The following is a 16,526-nucleotide window of genomic DNA, read 5'->3' on the forward strand; positions in this document are numbered from 1 at the left end:
GATGAAACAGCATTTCTGTCTCGGCTAGACTCTGCAACTTTCTGAAACCAGGTCATGGTGCCAGGGACAAGTTAACACACACACACACACACACACACACACCCACACATAATCACAATAATAGTGAGCTACACAGAACACTCAGTGCATGTATGAAGCAGATGTCATTTGGCATGGACTCTTATGAAGCATGCAAATTGCCGCATAGCATACTTCATCATTTGATGGTACCACATCTTTCCCACATTTCTCCCCCTCTGAACACTCTGTTCCTTTTACGATGGCCAGTTTTTCACCCTTAACCCCCATATTATTTTTCTCCAGCTGAGCCCGATTAAAATGGCTTCCCTCCTCCTCCCTTTCATGTCTAGGCCTGGCACAGGGCCTTCTCAACCGGACCATGCGAATGTACATGTATGCATGGGTGCTATGAGCTCCACTGTTTTTCCATTGCTACAATTTTAGTCAAAAGCAGATGTTTGCTTACTTCAGTGCTGCATTACAATTTCCAAGCAAGAGTTCAAGCTGACCCAGCATATTGTATGTGAATGTGCCTGGTGCACCTTCAAGATAGCATTGTGAAATCAACTGAGAAGCGCTTAAACTGAGCAAGTGCAATTCAGTCAGTGTAGTGTCTGTATAATAATTATACACTGTACTTTGTCTTAGATAGATAGATAGATGGATACTTTATTGATCCCCAATGGGATCTTTAATGTTGCTGGTCATTTATCGACTGTTAAAGTCCTGGTTTGTTGTTCCATTTTGTGCATGAGGAGAGGTGGGTTATGAAAAGCACCACGTACAGTGTAGTGTTACCTGACAGACGCTGTTGGTTGTTCACCTGGCCAGAGTTGATACGATAATTGGTAAAGCTGGTGCCCCAGCAGGCGAGAAGGAAAAGCCCAAGACCTCGGGGGAGAGCGAGACTCCCGAGGACCCCAGCATGATGGGCCGCATGGGTCGCATGGAGAAGCAGGTACTTCCCATTTCTTTTTGCACATATATACACAGGAGAGGCGTTCATTTCCTAGTGTGATAGGTAGGGAACTGCACACAGTGGCCAATCAACAACCAAGCCTACAGTATATATCGAAAACATAACAAAGAAACCTTCATGGGCAAAACACATCACCAACAGAGCAGCCTTTCTAGAGCATTTCACTGAGGTTATCAAGCAGGTACCTTACATTGGTGTTTTATTGAATTAGGCTCACAACTCCAAAGGCTTAACAGTGGCATCTGGCGTCCCAGACCCATCCCCCACACATTAAATTCTTCATTCCTCTTCGTTTCTGCAGCTGTTTAGATATCATTTGGCTTTGGGGACTTTGTTAGTCTGTGGTGAACCTGATTGTCTAGCAAACTAAGATGTTCCACTGTATTCATTCCACTGTAACCATTATCACTAACCCTGGGTTCATTTTACATACAGAACTCCTCAATTCTCTCAGTGTATGTTCTGTTTTTGCTGTGGTTTTGAGTCTGAGCGCTCTCTCTCTCTCTCTCTCTCTCTCTCTCTCTCTCATAAGGTCCTTACCATGGACAAGAAGCTGGACTTCCTGGTGCAGGTCTACATGCAACGCATGGGCATTCCACGCTCCGAGACCGAGGCCTTGCTCGGCTTCAAAATGGCTGACCCTGCTCCTCCTTACCACAGCCCAGAGGACAAGAGCATGAAAGAGGAAGAGGAGGATGTGAAGAAGATCAGCTGTGGTGCGGAGCCGCCTCCGCTGGGCTGCAGCACGCCTTGCGAGACACGGCATCAGTCCACTATGCCGTGGAACCGGCAGGCTTCGCCACCGCAGCCGTCACCATCGCCGCAGGACGAGCCCCTCTGCGTGCCTCGCTGGAACAGCAGCCGCGGGGTGTCGCCCGTCGGCACGGACGACCCCTCGCTCTACCGCATCCCGCCGCCGCCTCTGCACGACGCCGTGGAGAGCAGCCGCCAGCGCCGCCACCGCAGGCACAGGCCCATCACCGCCGCCGCCGCCACGGCGGGCCTGGACAGCGACACGTCCATGTCCATCCCCTCTGTCGACCACGAGGAGCTGGAGCGCTCCTTCAGCGGCTTCAGCATCTCGCAGGCGCGCGAGGACGACTTCATGCCCGCACCCTCCGGCCTCGGGGTGTTTGGGGGTGTGGGGGGCACCTTCCGTGCCCGCCTCAGGCCCTACCTGGCCGAGGGAGAGTCAGACACGGACTCCGAGCTCTACACACCCTGCGCGCCATCCCCTCTCTCCTGGGGAGAGGGGCAGTGTGGAGAGCGGGCCTGGAAGTAGAGCGTGACACGAGAACTTGTAAACAAAACAAGGTCGTTTGCACCCGTCAGGTTAGACCAGGAGTCATGCCATTTTCCCATTCTTCCTGCAGTCAGCCCCCAGGACAAGGATCAGACACACCAGGCCACTGATGAACGTTGGAAAAGGTTTCAATTGAGCCTTTGGTTCTCCTTGATTGAAATCTGTGAGGATAAAACAATAAAACGGCTATTTCAAAGCAGTGCAAAAACAGTGGCAGTAACAAAAATGCAGAGCAGTACATACAAGGCAAGTCAAGTTAGAACAAAGCAGAGTATTACAATTATGAATAAAAGAAAAGAAAACACAATCAACAATCAAAATATCTTGGATTTAGGTTGTCAAGAATGTTTCAGCTTGTCGTACTAAGCTATAGCCCAGATTTGAAATGTATGAATTAAAACACACTCTCTCTCTCTCTCTCTCTCTCTCTCTCTCTCTCTCTCTCTCCCTCTCCCTCTCCCTCTCACACACACACACAACTCATGAGTACAGATACATACACATACTCATGATGTAGATATCCAACACCTATGCCAAGTGCATATTTGGGGTAAACAATACACATTCTCACCAGTGCATTGTTATGATACCATAGCAGATACATTCTTCTATGCTTTGCAGAAGGTTTGCAGCAAGTAATAGTTCCTGTTTTACAATGCTTTCTTTATCTATTAGTTTCAGTCAGCCTTTCTGTATGCTGATGTGAAGCAAGTTTAATTCTATCACAACAGTTAATATGAGAGAATTTGAAGATGAATGGAGGCATCTCTAATTTATTTTTATTTTCATAACAGATTACAGATGATATGTGCTTCCTTAGCTCTTTTCACTCCAATTCAGCTATGAAAGGTTCCCTCAGCAGGTATTATTTTCTGTTACTGGCTCCATGTTTGACTTGGAGAGGCATGTGTCTACAGGGGAGGTTTTGGGGTACGGCCGGGGCCTGATGTCAGTTTAGTGTCTGAGAGACCTGTCCATGTGATAGCATAAGACCCAGTGGCCACTTCTCAACACTTTCTCCCTGACGAGCCTGAGGCCCAAAACAAAATGTACGTATGAATCTTCTGGCATGGTTACCTATGCTCCTAATGAACTGGCACACGTTACCTTTATTTGCACAACTAACTCTGCATCAGTTCAGAGCTTTGAGCATGACACCTCGGAATAGATATTGATGTTTCTGTGAAGAGGTTTTGGTTACTAGCTTTATCTAACTGTTTCTGCCTATTTGCACAATTTAAGAATTAGGCCACAGGGTTGACTGACTTGGATACTGTCAAACACTACATTTAGTTATGACTGTTTGGATCCCAACATAATAACTTTCACAGGACATATTTAATTTGATTTACTCTGCAGGCTGAAACTATAGATGTTCTGATTTAGATGCATAATGGTCAGCTTTTTGTAGCCTGGCCTCGGCTTGCCTACGTACTTCCGGTCGATTTCTTTTCCCTACAGTACTCCGTCTGGAATAGGTTGATTCGCGCTAGTTTACTTCGGAGGTTGGGCAGCCGAACCAACCAGCGAACAGAGGGCGTCCCTGAGAGCGATTACGTTACCCAGGCATGGTGTTCAATTACTACGTCCCCGCCCCCGAAGCAGATCGCTTGGACCGATGAACTCGAGCATTAAAGGAGAATTCCGGTGTGATATTGACCTAAAGTGTGTTGAAACATGATACCGAGTGTGAACGTATGTCTCATAGCCAATCACCAATAATGTTCTCAATGCTCGAGTTCATGTGTAGAGACACTGATGATACTTCGATCAAAGTTTCATGTTGTGTCGAGCCTTCGTAGTGTTTGAAAAATAGCGATTTTGACGCGATTGTATCAAAAAAGTAGGGGGCCTATAGGATTCCCACTCAAAAGGTCATTTCACCCGAAAACGACAACGCATACAAGCTTAAAAGTAGTGCTTTGGACGTACTTATGCATTTATATGAAAGTTTGACTTGGGTACATTCACAAAACACTATATGATGCATTTTGGCGAGAGTTACGCAGATGAAACGTGTGATTGTTTGCTGATCAGATGCATGCTTGCTTGTTATGGGCGTGATGCAGAGAAACTTCTCTGTATGACGAAACGCCGGTTGTTAGTGATTGGTTCAAAGCGGTTCAAAGGAACTCCAATGATTTTAAACCTCAAACTGCCCTCCCACCCGGAAATAAACGTACGCCTATGGATCTAGGCCAGACCAGAGCCCGTTTACGGAGAGCCGGATCACTCCCTATTAACTCCATTGTACCTGCAATATGTTGCAGTTCCGCTAGGGGCGATCACGAATAAGTGCAAAAACAATAGGGATCTATGGAGCTAGACGGCTAAATTTGTCTCTTTCACCTGGTTGTCGTTGAGAAATTGAAGATCTGATTGTGGTTTCTGCAAGCTCAATATGGATTATAGGTCAAAAGTTGAATGAACGAGTAGTCACGTCCTTTCGATTTCTTACAGGTTGGGTCGTTGTTGCCCTCAACACACTAGCTTTCTGCTAATGAATGACGTCATTGACACATTTGAAAGGCTTTTTAGAACAAATAAGTGACTCAAAAAATATAATACTCAGCGGTTTGTATTTTCTCTGCCCCCTCTTTTGACTGCAACATTCGAATTTCTGGGCAAAAAATTATATCCCGAGAAAAGTGGATTTGAGGGGTACAGCTCCATAGGCCTTCATTAATTCTGCACTTATTCGTGAGCGCCCTCATGTGAAACCAGAAAAGGAACTGCAACCAGTTCAGAAACCGGAAGTTTCCCGAGAGTGGCGGTTCTCCCCTTATTAGACATTCTCTGGCCAGACTCTCTGCAAAGTCAGAGAGTCTGGTTTACAGGCTAAGCTTTTTGCACAGTTCCAAGAAATGTGGACAACAGTTGAACATCTTCTACAGCCCTGTGGGTGGCAGCAATGTGCCAAAATGCTGCTAGAAAACCTAAAGTCTTGGCCTTGGCTGTGTAAATATTCAGAATATGTGGTAAATGTTTGTGCAGGCTCCCAGTATTCTGTTAGTTTTCAAAGAAAAAATTACTCTGAATGTTTAGTTTAGGTAGGCGGTGTTTCAATGGATTCTTTAAGAGAAACTGTAGTGGTGAGTAATATAGTTTTAAAAACCCTGTTTGACATGGAACTGTGCCAATTTAAATGTATGGTCCTTTCTTTCAACAAAGTCCCATGTAGTTCGCTGATAATTTAAGGTATTTCATGTTTTCTGAGAGCATTTTATTTACTTTTAAAAATTCTCACCCCTGTATATCCTATTAATTCTGACATTAATCTGTTTTCCAGTAGTAAATTCACACACTCTATGCACTACATACATAAATCGTGTTCAATGTAAATTCACAGTAAAAAGGCCAGAAACTGCTTTTTAATGCATTATACCAACACGGTTATAATTTCATTTTATGAATTGTCTTTCACTGCACTGAAATAAAGTACCTTATTGCATGGCATGTGAGATCTGACCAACATTACAGGATGAAAGTGTAAGGAGAAGAAACAAGAGGAACTCATTTCTCAAAAATGATGGTTCATAATTGTACAGACAGACTATTTCCCCTCTCTATCAGCTGTAGCCAACCTGTTCCTTGTCAGAACAAGCTTTGCACGAAGACTTGATCAATATCTTTGATATCCTGATTTTTTTTTTACATCACTATTGTTGGCTTGCAAGTTAAGTTTATTATTTTACAGTCCATAATGAAAGACATAGGTTGTATGTACCTTGGCTAAGTTACTTTGCACCCTTTGCACATTTAAAAGGCAGCAAAAAAGAAAGAAAGGAGCAAAGCTCTTGAATATAACCTTAATAAAAAACAACTGTTCACAACAGCCTTTATGAGAATAATGTCTTGCTTTTTAGGTTGTGCTGGAACACCAAGAACATAAAGTGAATGGTCTCTGTATAGACGGAACATAAATCAGTCTTTTCCTGAGAGCTTTTTGTGATATCTGGTGCCATTGAATGTGTGGATATAGCTGCAGCCACCTGGTGAGATAGCACTAGCCTGACCAGATGCAGACAGACGATATTTGGCATGAGTACTGATTCTGTGCAGGTCAATTTGGGACATGTTACCAACGCGGAGAGGTAATCTAAGTGTTGATAGTGTCTATCTCACTGAATAGGAAACATTTGTATCCTGCTCCTCAGCTGGCAAACACCTGTGTACAAAAGGAATTAACTGGAGCCACACCATTGTTCAGCAGACATCACAGTTCTCTAATCAGGATGGAATACAGGAATTTAAAAAATGCTGTCTTCTTGGCTAACTATGTTACTGCTTTTGACATAGTGCTATTGAATCAAGTAGAAAGTATGACGTAATGACCAAAGTGTATGCCAGGCTATTAAAAAAAAACATTATTCCTGTTTCTTACAAAGGGTTAAAATGCTGTGCAGTACAACAGAAACCAGGGGGTCTCATAAGGCGTGCTTGCTTTAATATAACACCAGGTGGCACTCAACATTGGTAGAGATTCACAGCAATACATAGCAGCACATAAAACAGGACATTTTGCCTAAATTCGGAGGGAGCTGGTTATTGTATTTTGAAGGAACACAAATAATGTGCTATCATTATGTTTATTGAATATGTGATAGATTAGTAAAAAGGATCAGTGATAGGCCTGGTGTCCCCCAGCCTTCCTAAGATTTCAAGTTTTATTTGTGGAGATACACATAGTAACATGATATATTTGCCATAGGAAAGACACGTTAAACAACTTTCTTGCTTTATGTGTATTTATTCCCCAAGAAAAGGACGCAGTGGAGACTGATCAATTTAGGCCAATTAGTCTACTGAATGTTGAAGGGGAGGTTTTCTTCAGTGTTGTGGTAAACTAATTGATACCACGGTGCAAAAAACTGAAATCCCTGGCTTCTCCGGGTGCTTAGGGCATACCAGCATGAATTGGCACCAAATTCAGTTAGCGAAGCGTGAGAGGATAGACCTGCACGTTGTGTTGGATTTGGCTAATGCTTTTGGATCAGTACAGCATAGTCTTTTGTGGGAGGCCTTTGATTATTTCAAAATCCAAAAGCCTAGTAAAAGCATACAGTACTTTCTGGAAATTCAACAGCTGAGTACACCACAGGGTGGCAACAGCTCAAGATAGGAATCATGGCGGGATGTACAATCTCCCCACTTGCTTTTACAATGGCAATGGAGGTCATTATTAGGGCCTCAAAATGGGTAGTGGGTGGGGAGAAGTTGCAGGGAGGGCCATGTCTCCCCCCGATTAGGGCTTTCATGGACGACGTGACAACCATGACGTCAACCATTCCATGCACCAACAGGTTGCTGGATAAGTTAAATAGCAATCTGCAATGGGCCTGCAAAGGTGAAGCCAAGTGAGTCTGAGTCTCTCAATTGTTAAAGGGAAGGTAATAGATAAGAAGTTTGCTATAAATAAACAGGTGATGCCCACAGTTCTGGAGAAACCAGTAAAGAGTCTGAGAAGGTGGTATGATGCAAACCTCAGTGACAAGTCACAGGTTGAAGACTTGAGACAGGACACTAGGCAAGGTATTGCAAAAATTGCCAAGTCAGGGCTGCCAGGTAAGCTCAAGTTGTGGTGTCTGCAGTTTGGTTTATTGCCTCGGCTAATATGACAATTGAAAGTTTATGAAGTTCCTGTCAAAGGTAGAAAGGATGGAAAAAATGATCAACTCCTTTGTCAGAAAATGGCTCAGAGTCCCACACTGCTTAAGCAGTGTAGCCTTGTATGGGAAGGGCATTGTAGAGTTGCCAATATCTTGTTTGACAGAAGAATTTAAGTGCGCTAAGGCTAGATTGGAAATGACTTACTCAGTCCAAGGATCCAGTGGTGAGGAGGGTTGCACCCACAGTTAAAGCAGGGAGGAAGTGGAACCCAAAACAGGCAGTTAAACAAGCTCAATCAGCATTGAGGCATAGGGATATAATGGGCCATGTGCAGCATGGGTGGGGGTGTTTAGGGTTGGACGCAGGTAAACCCTTGTGGAGTAAGGCTTCTGCAGGAGAAAAGAGGAAAATGGTAGTGGAGGAAATGCATAGACAAGATGCTTGTGTAAGAGTATTTGGATATTTGAATGTGGTAATATGGTGGCAACATGGAGGGGAGTGTCTCCAGGACGCTGGTTTCACTGTTAAGACTTCATGAGGTGTCGTGGGCCTAATTTAGCGAAACATTGGTGAATGAGGGTGCCCACTTGATAACCCCAATGAGATGCTGCATACTGCTGTAAGATGGGCCATTTGTCTTGTGTTTGTGACCATTGGTTGGTAAATTGGTGGTTAGAGTGCTTTTTAAAGTTAATTGGGCAGGGGCTTCTGAATGTGTTTTTACCTTGGATTTTGGCACAAGGGATTATAACACCTAATCCTGTGTATTAATGTAATGGTTTAAGAAGGTGGCTTTTGTTGAGGCATGTGGAATTATCTCCCTTTAATAAAATAGTGGTGGAAAAGCAACAGTGTTTTCTCAGCTACATACACTAGGACTCTTGCTCACCTCAATCCAACACATATTAGGAGTGATTGTACAGTAACATGTTAGTCTTATTTAGTTTAGTTACTGCTCAATCATCTGTCTCCATCTTCCTGTGGCCAATGAATCAATATCTAGTCAGAGCTTTGGTTGTTAACTGATGTTTTTCAGCCAGTCAGCTGAAGGGGGTGATCAATTGATTTTCCTCATTCATTTTCATTTTGAGTGACAAAGACATCTAGACTTACTTTCCCCAAATGAAAGCTTGCTCACTACAGGGTGCATGTAATGTCAGGGAAAACATGTACTTGGTGTTTTAATGTGTTGTGTATGACCAATATGCATGCTCATCACAGTATTACGATCAAAATTCATTTTCATTAAATCCAGAAAGCTAAGGAAGGAATCTGATATATATATATATATATATATATATATATATATATATATATATATATATATATATATATATATATTGATATATTGATATATATATATATATATATATATATATATATATATATATATATATATATTGACATATCAAAACATTATACAGATATACAGATAAGATATAATAAAGAAGCTTGTATATTAGACGCAAAGACATGTTTCGTCTTAAACAGTAAGATTTGATTTAAAAATTGCAGTATGTGAAGTGACATAAAGTGGTAGCAGGTCCCATTTCTACCTGTATGTGAAAAAAGTAATATCTTCAAGTAAAGCATTCTTGACTGACTGACCCCAATCCCATCTACTGAATCCAATCTTCAGAGCAATCAGATGCTGGAGGTCCATAACTGATAGCAGAGAAGCATCCGCTTCAAGAATCCGGCTGACAAATGACAAAATCAGGTGGCTGTTTCAGATTACAGCCTAGCTATCCCCATATGACACAGCTACCATTTTATTACTACAATTAAAAATGAAAAGGTCACGATTACTCAGAAAGAATACCTTCTGTATATTTTAACAATTATCCGCTTTAAACTGTAAATATGCAGGTATTCATCTCATTTATCGCCGTCATTCCAAATTAAGCTTTTTTTAAATTCAGAAAAACACAGAAAAGGCTGTGTGTCATGTCGTCAGATGATCCCTATGTAAGTACTGCATCACATACTGTACAGAGCATCAGATACTGGCCTCGATATCAACATCCATAATGCATGAGGAGAGAAACAAGTGGGGAGCTCAGCCCAAGTTGCTCTGTTTACTTCACATCTATGTCTGTCTGCCATCATAAAGTTATCTATTCCATTCCAGTATGTTACCCAGGTCTCCTAGCTTACGCTATGAGTCCAGGAGTGGGGTAGACAGCACAGAAGCAGGGGCCACAGAGCCAGGGGCCACAGAGGTGATGCTTGAGAGTATTGGATTCAGAACTTATTATTTTTATATTCATAAGTGGTTTATGTCATGGTGTTTCTGTTATGTGCTCTTTCGCAAATGAGATGACTGTTGTTGTTATCTCATTCTGTTCCTGTACTGTCCCTGTGTATATCTGTGTGACTATGTGTTAAGAGATAAGTGGGAATATTATGACTTTGCAGTGTTTCATTGTTATGCATGGCTGCATAGTAGCTACTGTATCTTCTCCGTATTGCCAGGTTGCCACTAATCAGAGTCTGATTCAGTGTAGTCCACGTGAAATGGGATGACCAACGCCATCTCCCGTCAGCCTGGAAGGATACTTAAACCCTAACTATTTCCTTGTCTAGTTAGAGCAGCTGATGGATCTTTAGGTGAAGTCATGCTGTCTCTTCTTTGATCCGCATTATTGTAAATAAAACTCTATTCCTGATTTTTCCTACCATTGATCTGACTGGGTTTTCATTCATTTGTGGTATCAAAATTACCATCATGTTTCACCATCATGCTTGGGCTTGCATGGGCTTCACTGCTGTCTTTACCGGTCATCTTCTCCTGAGCTCACTGAGGTCAGTGTTAGGTGGACTGCACCAGGTCTCAGGTCTTTCACTACAATCTTCAGGGAGTAGGGACTGGAAGAAGACATGAGAATTGATCTAGCACCTGCTTCATTGCTATTCTCATTCTGTTGCTCAAAATCCAATTGTTTTCCAATGTACTTGTCCTTGCGAGAGGGAATAGACACAGACAAAAACACAGATAGAACACCATTTGATATGATGTCCGATTCTACAAAAAAATAATTTATTTATATGAGAGCGTTGCTATTTATAAGAGGAGTGCTTTTTTTCCACAAAAAAATTTGTCTCAACTTGCCTGAGCCTAGTGTCAAGAATCTTTTAAAGTAGCAGCAAAAGAAAAATGGCAGCCGAGAGATGATTTTGTTTGTGAGAAAAAGGCAATGGTACCAAATTGCATGGCCTTTGCCCCGAGTCTTGTTTTGTGACTCATATTAGTTGCCAGGGAGAGACCCGAGAATGAAATCTCACCAGACTGTCACAAAAGAAGTGGTCTGAGAAAGCCAATGGTGTTTTCAATTTAACGAGCCATCCACCGAGAGAGAACAGGAACCAGTCTGAGGAGGGAGTTACTCTAGCCAGTCTCACAGCACCTCCGCCTGACTCTCTCTCCTTCTCTCTATCTCTCTCTTTCTCTCTCCCTCCCTCCCTCTCCAGGCCCAGTGCCCTTGCCGGGTCATCGCATCGGCCAACCTGAGAGGATTGGATGTTGTTATATGAGAGAGGTGGTGTTTTGCTGACTGCCAGGGTGGCTGACCCATAAGTATCATCTGAGGTCAACAATATCCCACATATCCATCAAGCCACCAGCCTCTGTGCTAACGAGAAAGCCTGGAGCATGCGCTTATTCATTTAGAAGTAGCCTCCACTGACCCACTTTAATGAGCTGAGCGCAACTCAGTCCGTCGGCAGCCATACATTAACGCCAGCTCTATTGTTCCTGTGCCAGCAGCTTATATTGCAATGTATGACTGATATGCAGGGTAGCCAATAAATCTGCTGTGGCTGCATATTAATATTGAAAGATTATGAAGGCATGCATAACAGACGTGTGCATGAAAGCCAAGTTAAAATACTTTCATGTTTAAGAGTACAAGTGTGTGTTTTTAGCATTTTCTCCAATGGTAGATATTCAATTAGCAATATGACACTGCCATGTAGATACATGTGGTTGAGGAACCATGAGACTATACTATAGATACTATAGATTTTCCCCACAGTGAGGTCATCTTCTTTCCACCAACATCACACACTATGCACAAAATACCCAGAGGTTACGTTATTGGGAGGGGACTAGATTGTGGAGAGCCCTGATGAGCACAGCCATTAGATACACCTGTATTCATGTTTACACACAGAAGTGCCATTAATTCATCAAGGCACAAAACAACATGATGAGATGTAAGAGTGAATGCACAGGTCTCACAAGATACATTGCATGCCATTCCATGTTCTGTCCTTGACATACCAGCTATCAGTTTCCCCGGGATTCTATTTTAGAGATGCAGTAATTAATAGTCTGTGGTCTATTAAATAAGTTGACGGAAGAAGGTAAAATATTCTGCATTTTACAACTGCTGTGACCCAACGAGACCACATATCCAGAATACTGTAAGATTTTGACATGAAATCTACATGGTTGTAATCTAAACTGATTATGGCAATACAGGGAAACATCTGATTTAGCCATTCATTCATGCATAAATAACAATTAAGACCTGGAGTTATTTACTCTCACATGTCATGGTATTGCTGTAAAAGAGTTTAATGCTCAGTCAGTCTTCCCTGAAAAAGTAGTACAGACCTATTTCCAAGTTACCATTTGTATCAAAGATTCTTGAAAGATTAGTGTCCAAGCAGCTTGTCTCTGCACTGGAAAATAATAATCTTTTTGAAAAGCTACAATCTGGTTTCCGAAAGTATCATAGCACCTGAGACAGCACTGCTGAAAGTTACAAATTACCTTTTAAGAACAGCTGATGATGGCATGTGTTCTGTCCTTGTACTTCTTGATCTTAGCGCAGCCTTTGACACTATTGATCACAGCATACTGCTGCATAGACTGGAACATTGGGTGGGAATTTCTGGTACAGCTTTACAATGGTTTTCATCTTACTTGTCAAATAGGAAGTTTTGTGTTTCTGCAAACAGTTACACATCTCCATTTTCTCCTGTCAAGTATGGGGTACCTCAAGGGTCAGTTTTAGGACCAATCTTATTTTGTTTATACATGCTTCCTGCACATTATCCAGAAACACTGTCTCCTTCCACTTCTATGCTGATGATACACAGCTGTACCTGCCCATTAGTTCCTCTGATCCTAGTATGCTGAATTCCTTAAATGAATGTCTTTGTGACATAAAAAACTGGATGTCAAACAATTTCCTCCAGTTGAATTCTGACAAAACAGAAGTCCTCATCATTGGATCCCAGCACATAGTGAAACAAATGATACCATCCGTAGGTCCCTTTCGATTTTTAGACTGTGTAAAACCTGTTGCAAAGAATCTTGGTGTCTGGTTTGACAGTAATTTAAGCTTTGAACCAGGGCTTTGAACCGATTTTTTTTCCAATCGGTTCGTTCCGAACAGAAACGGAATTATAACGTTTCCGGTTATGAGTTCCACCAATAAATTGACGTTCCCGAACGGGTTAGAACAAAAAAATACTGTTCCCGGAACGGTTAATTTCGTTCCTGTCAGCTGTTTAATGCTGTAGAATTATGTCACATCTTTCTCATCCAGCTTAAACCAAATGTAATAATATTACAACCATTATTAAATAATAATAATTATATTATTATTAATAATAATAATAATTAAATAGGCCTAAAATTATTTCAAATGTGTAGTTTATTGTTAAAAGAGAAAATGTCCACACAAACGTAACAACATTATTAAGACACGTGGTTATGCCACTCGGGCAACAACAAATTCCAACTGTCGGGGGGAAAGACCATCCAGTAGGCCTACTCATACCGTAACAAGCCATCTGTGCATTAGGCAAACAGAGGTGTTGGCGCCATTTAGCCAAATGGTCGCTAGTCCATCATTAACGTGGAGTCAACAAATATAGCTATTGTTATTGTGTTTGGAATGAGCGTTTTAATTAACGATGGATCGTAATTTACCTCTTATTTAAGATGTGGAGTGGAGACTTTGTAATCCACCGCTCTCTCTCCATTCAGTCAGCGAATGTCTGATGTGATGTCACACAGGAAGTGAACCTCAGCCGTCATGGTAACGTGCGCAGGAACATAATTACTTTTTTTTTTAGGCAACGAAAACTTTGAGGAACGAAATAAAACCGGTATTAACCGGTTACCATTATTTTTAAATAAGTGTTCCTGTTCCAGAACATAAAAAGTAATAACGTTTCCCGTTTCGATCCTGTTCCCTGTAAAATACAAAAAGTTCCCGGTTTTCGTTTTCGTTCCTTGAACCGGTTCAAAGCCCCTGCTTTGAACGTCACATGACAAAGCTCATACAGTCTTGTTTCTATCACCTCAGAAATATTTCCAAGATTAGTTCCATCTTAACTTTTAAATACACTGAGACCATTATACATGCATTTATTTCTTCACGCCTGGATTACTGCAATAGTCTTTTTTCTTGTCTGAACCAAAAATCTATAAAGAGACTTCAAACTGTTCAGAATTCAGCTGCCCGGCTTCTTACTAAGACAAAGTACTGTAATCACATTACTCCTGTTTTAGCCTCACTGCACAGGCTCCCAGTAAGCTTTAGAATTGATTTTTAAGATTCTTCTGATTACTTTTAAAGCTCTAGGCCTACATGGCCTGTCTCCCAACTACATATCTGATCTCCTAGCACAGTAGCCTACCTTATACACCTCTGCGTACTTTAAGATCATCTGGTAGTGGTTTCCTAACTATTCCTAAAGTCAATCTCAAAACTAAAGGGGAGAGAGCATTTAGTGTCAGGGCACATAGGCTCTGGAATGACCTGCCTGATGAAATCAGGTCAGCCAAGTCAGTATGCTCTTTTAAATCCCTCCTTAAAACTCATCTTTACAAGCAAGCCTTCCTTAGTTTTGTTTAAGTAACATACTTCATTTTGTGTTAAGTCTATTAAGTTTTATTTCAGTAAGTTTTATTTCAGTGTCAAGTTTTATTTCAGTATCCTAAGTTTTATTTCAGTGTCAATTTTTATTTCACTAAGTTTTATTTCAGTGTAAGTTTATTTTCCTTTTTCAAATTTATGTTAAGTTCTAATTGAATTAGTATATATTATTTGATTGTTATATTATTATGTCTTATTTGCATTTTCATTTATGTTGATATTGTACAGCACTTTGTAACTATTGCACTTTGTAACTTTGTTTTGAAAAAGAATAATAATAATCTTTATTTATATAGCACTTTGTAACTTTGTTTTGAAAAGTGCTATATAAATAAAGATTATTATTATTATTATTATTATTATTATTATTATTATTATTATTATAAAGGACAATGATACATATTGTCTGATAGATCCTTCATACGATTTCTGTGACAAGAATTCTGTTAAATCCAAATCCATAAACTTGTTGGATGTCAGTCAAGCTCCAAGTGCTTTGGCCCCCAAAAAGTCACCTAAAGTATTAATAGAAGCTAGGCCACATTCTTGCCTCTATAACCCAATACTGCCAGGAAATACTATCAGTTTATCTCAGTTTTGAGGGGAAATACATAACCGCTAGATAGCTCTAAATGCCAAGAAGTGTGCAACTAACACACTGCTGACAAAGTGGCAGATATGGCCTTTCCTATTTTTGTTCAGGTCTTTTAGGTTACAACACACCCAAACACAGTGTTTCTTTTTTTTTGGCGGGGGGTGCTTTTTATGCCTTTAATGATAGGCCAGTGGAGAGTGACAGGAAGTGAATGGGAGAGAGAGCAGGGGTGGGATCCGGAAAAGACCACGGGGCGGGAATCGAACCCGGGTCGCCGGCGTATGGTGCAGGTGCCCCAGCCAGTTGTGCCACAGCTGGGGCCAAACACAGTGTTTATTGTTTTTCAATTTCTCCGTAAACCTCAAGCTTTTTTGCAGCGTTTACAAATGAATCATAACATTCATGTCACATTTAAACCTGTCAGAAAATGGAATAAAAATGAAAACTGAGTAAAAATGAATGAAACCATTTGAGTACAGACGGCTCCTCCTGAGACAACAGTGCCCCTTGCCTTTGAGAAAGACCCAGGCTGATTGAAATTCAGGTAAGGTCAAATATCTGTAATGTGTTCTGATGAGATGGTGCTTGTTGGAAACACACAGAGTCACACTGAAGTGATATTACACATTACCTGAATGGTTACCTTCACAATTCTGTGCTGAATGCCAAACATACACAAGCAAACATTTGATCAAATACACAGACACAAACCACTCAGGGAGATCTTATACCACTAACATTGTAAATATTCAAGTAAATATGCAAGCAAAGTCAAAGCAAATACAACTGCAATACCTTTGGATGGATGATACAGAGGTGTGTGGGGCTGTTGGTAAATAAATAAAAATGAACCATATAAAAATGGAGAAACACTTTCCTAGAAACAGAGCCTCCTCTAACCCTCAAGGAAACTATGACGAGATGCTGGTGAGAAGCCTTCAGCTTGCATTGCTTTCAACTGACAACAGCAGTTGACGTTTGAAGTCTTGCCCTACGTGTAATTGGTATTTCTTATTTACTCCATGTCAGTTATTCTATAATTGCAAAGTGGCCTCAGGGTAAAGACATGGCACACACGACACAACTAAGAAACAGAGGAGTGATTTTTCAAAACTCAAGAAA

General features: G+C 41.3%; 1 protein-coding gene and 1 long non-coding RNA gene across 3 annotated transcripts in view; one reads left to right on the forward strand and one right to left on the reverse strand.

Moving 5' to 3' along the window:
• kcnq2a (potassium voltage-gated channel, KQT-like subfamily, member 2a) overlaps nt 1–2,750 on the forward strand; it is a 35,483-nt gene extending 32,733 nt beyond the window's left edge. For both annotated transcript variants that reach the window (XM_042098941.1, XM_042098942.1), the window contains 2 exons: nt 853–979; nt 1,533–2,750. In XM_042098941.1, coding sequence (XP_041954875.1) covers nt 853–979; nt 1,533–2,282 — 877 coding nt within the window. In that variant the 3' untranslated portion in view covers nt 2,283–2,750. The remainder of the gene's footprint in view (nt 1–852; nt 980–1,532) is intronic.
• Nucleotides 2,379–9,597, reverse strand: LOC121713906. Its single transcript, XR_006032982.1, has 3 exons — nt 9,522–9,597; nt 8,118–8,302; nt 2,379–2,464 (listed from the first exon to the last, which is right to left on the reverse strand). It is a non-coding gene; the product is annotated as an uncharacterized LOC121713906 (long non-coding RNA).
• Nucleotides 9,598–16,526: the final 6,929 nt, after the last annotated feature.

This window comes from Alosa sapidissima, chromosome 7 (assembly GCF_018492685.1).
Source record: "Alosa sapidissima isolate fAloSap1 chromosome 7, fAloSap1.pri, whole genome shotgun sequence".
NCBI classification, from domain to species: Eukaryota; Metazoa; Chordata; class Actinopteri; order Clupeiformes; family Clupeidae; genus Alosa; species Alosa sapidissima.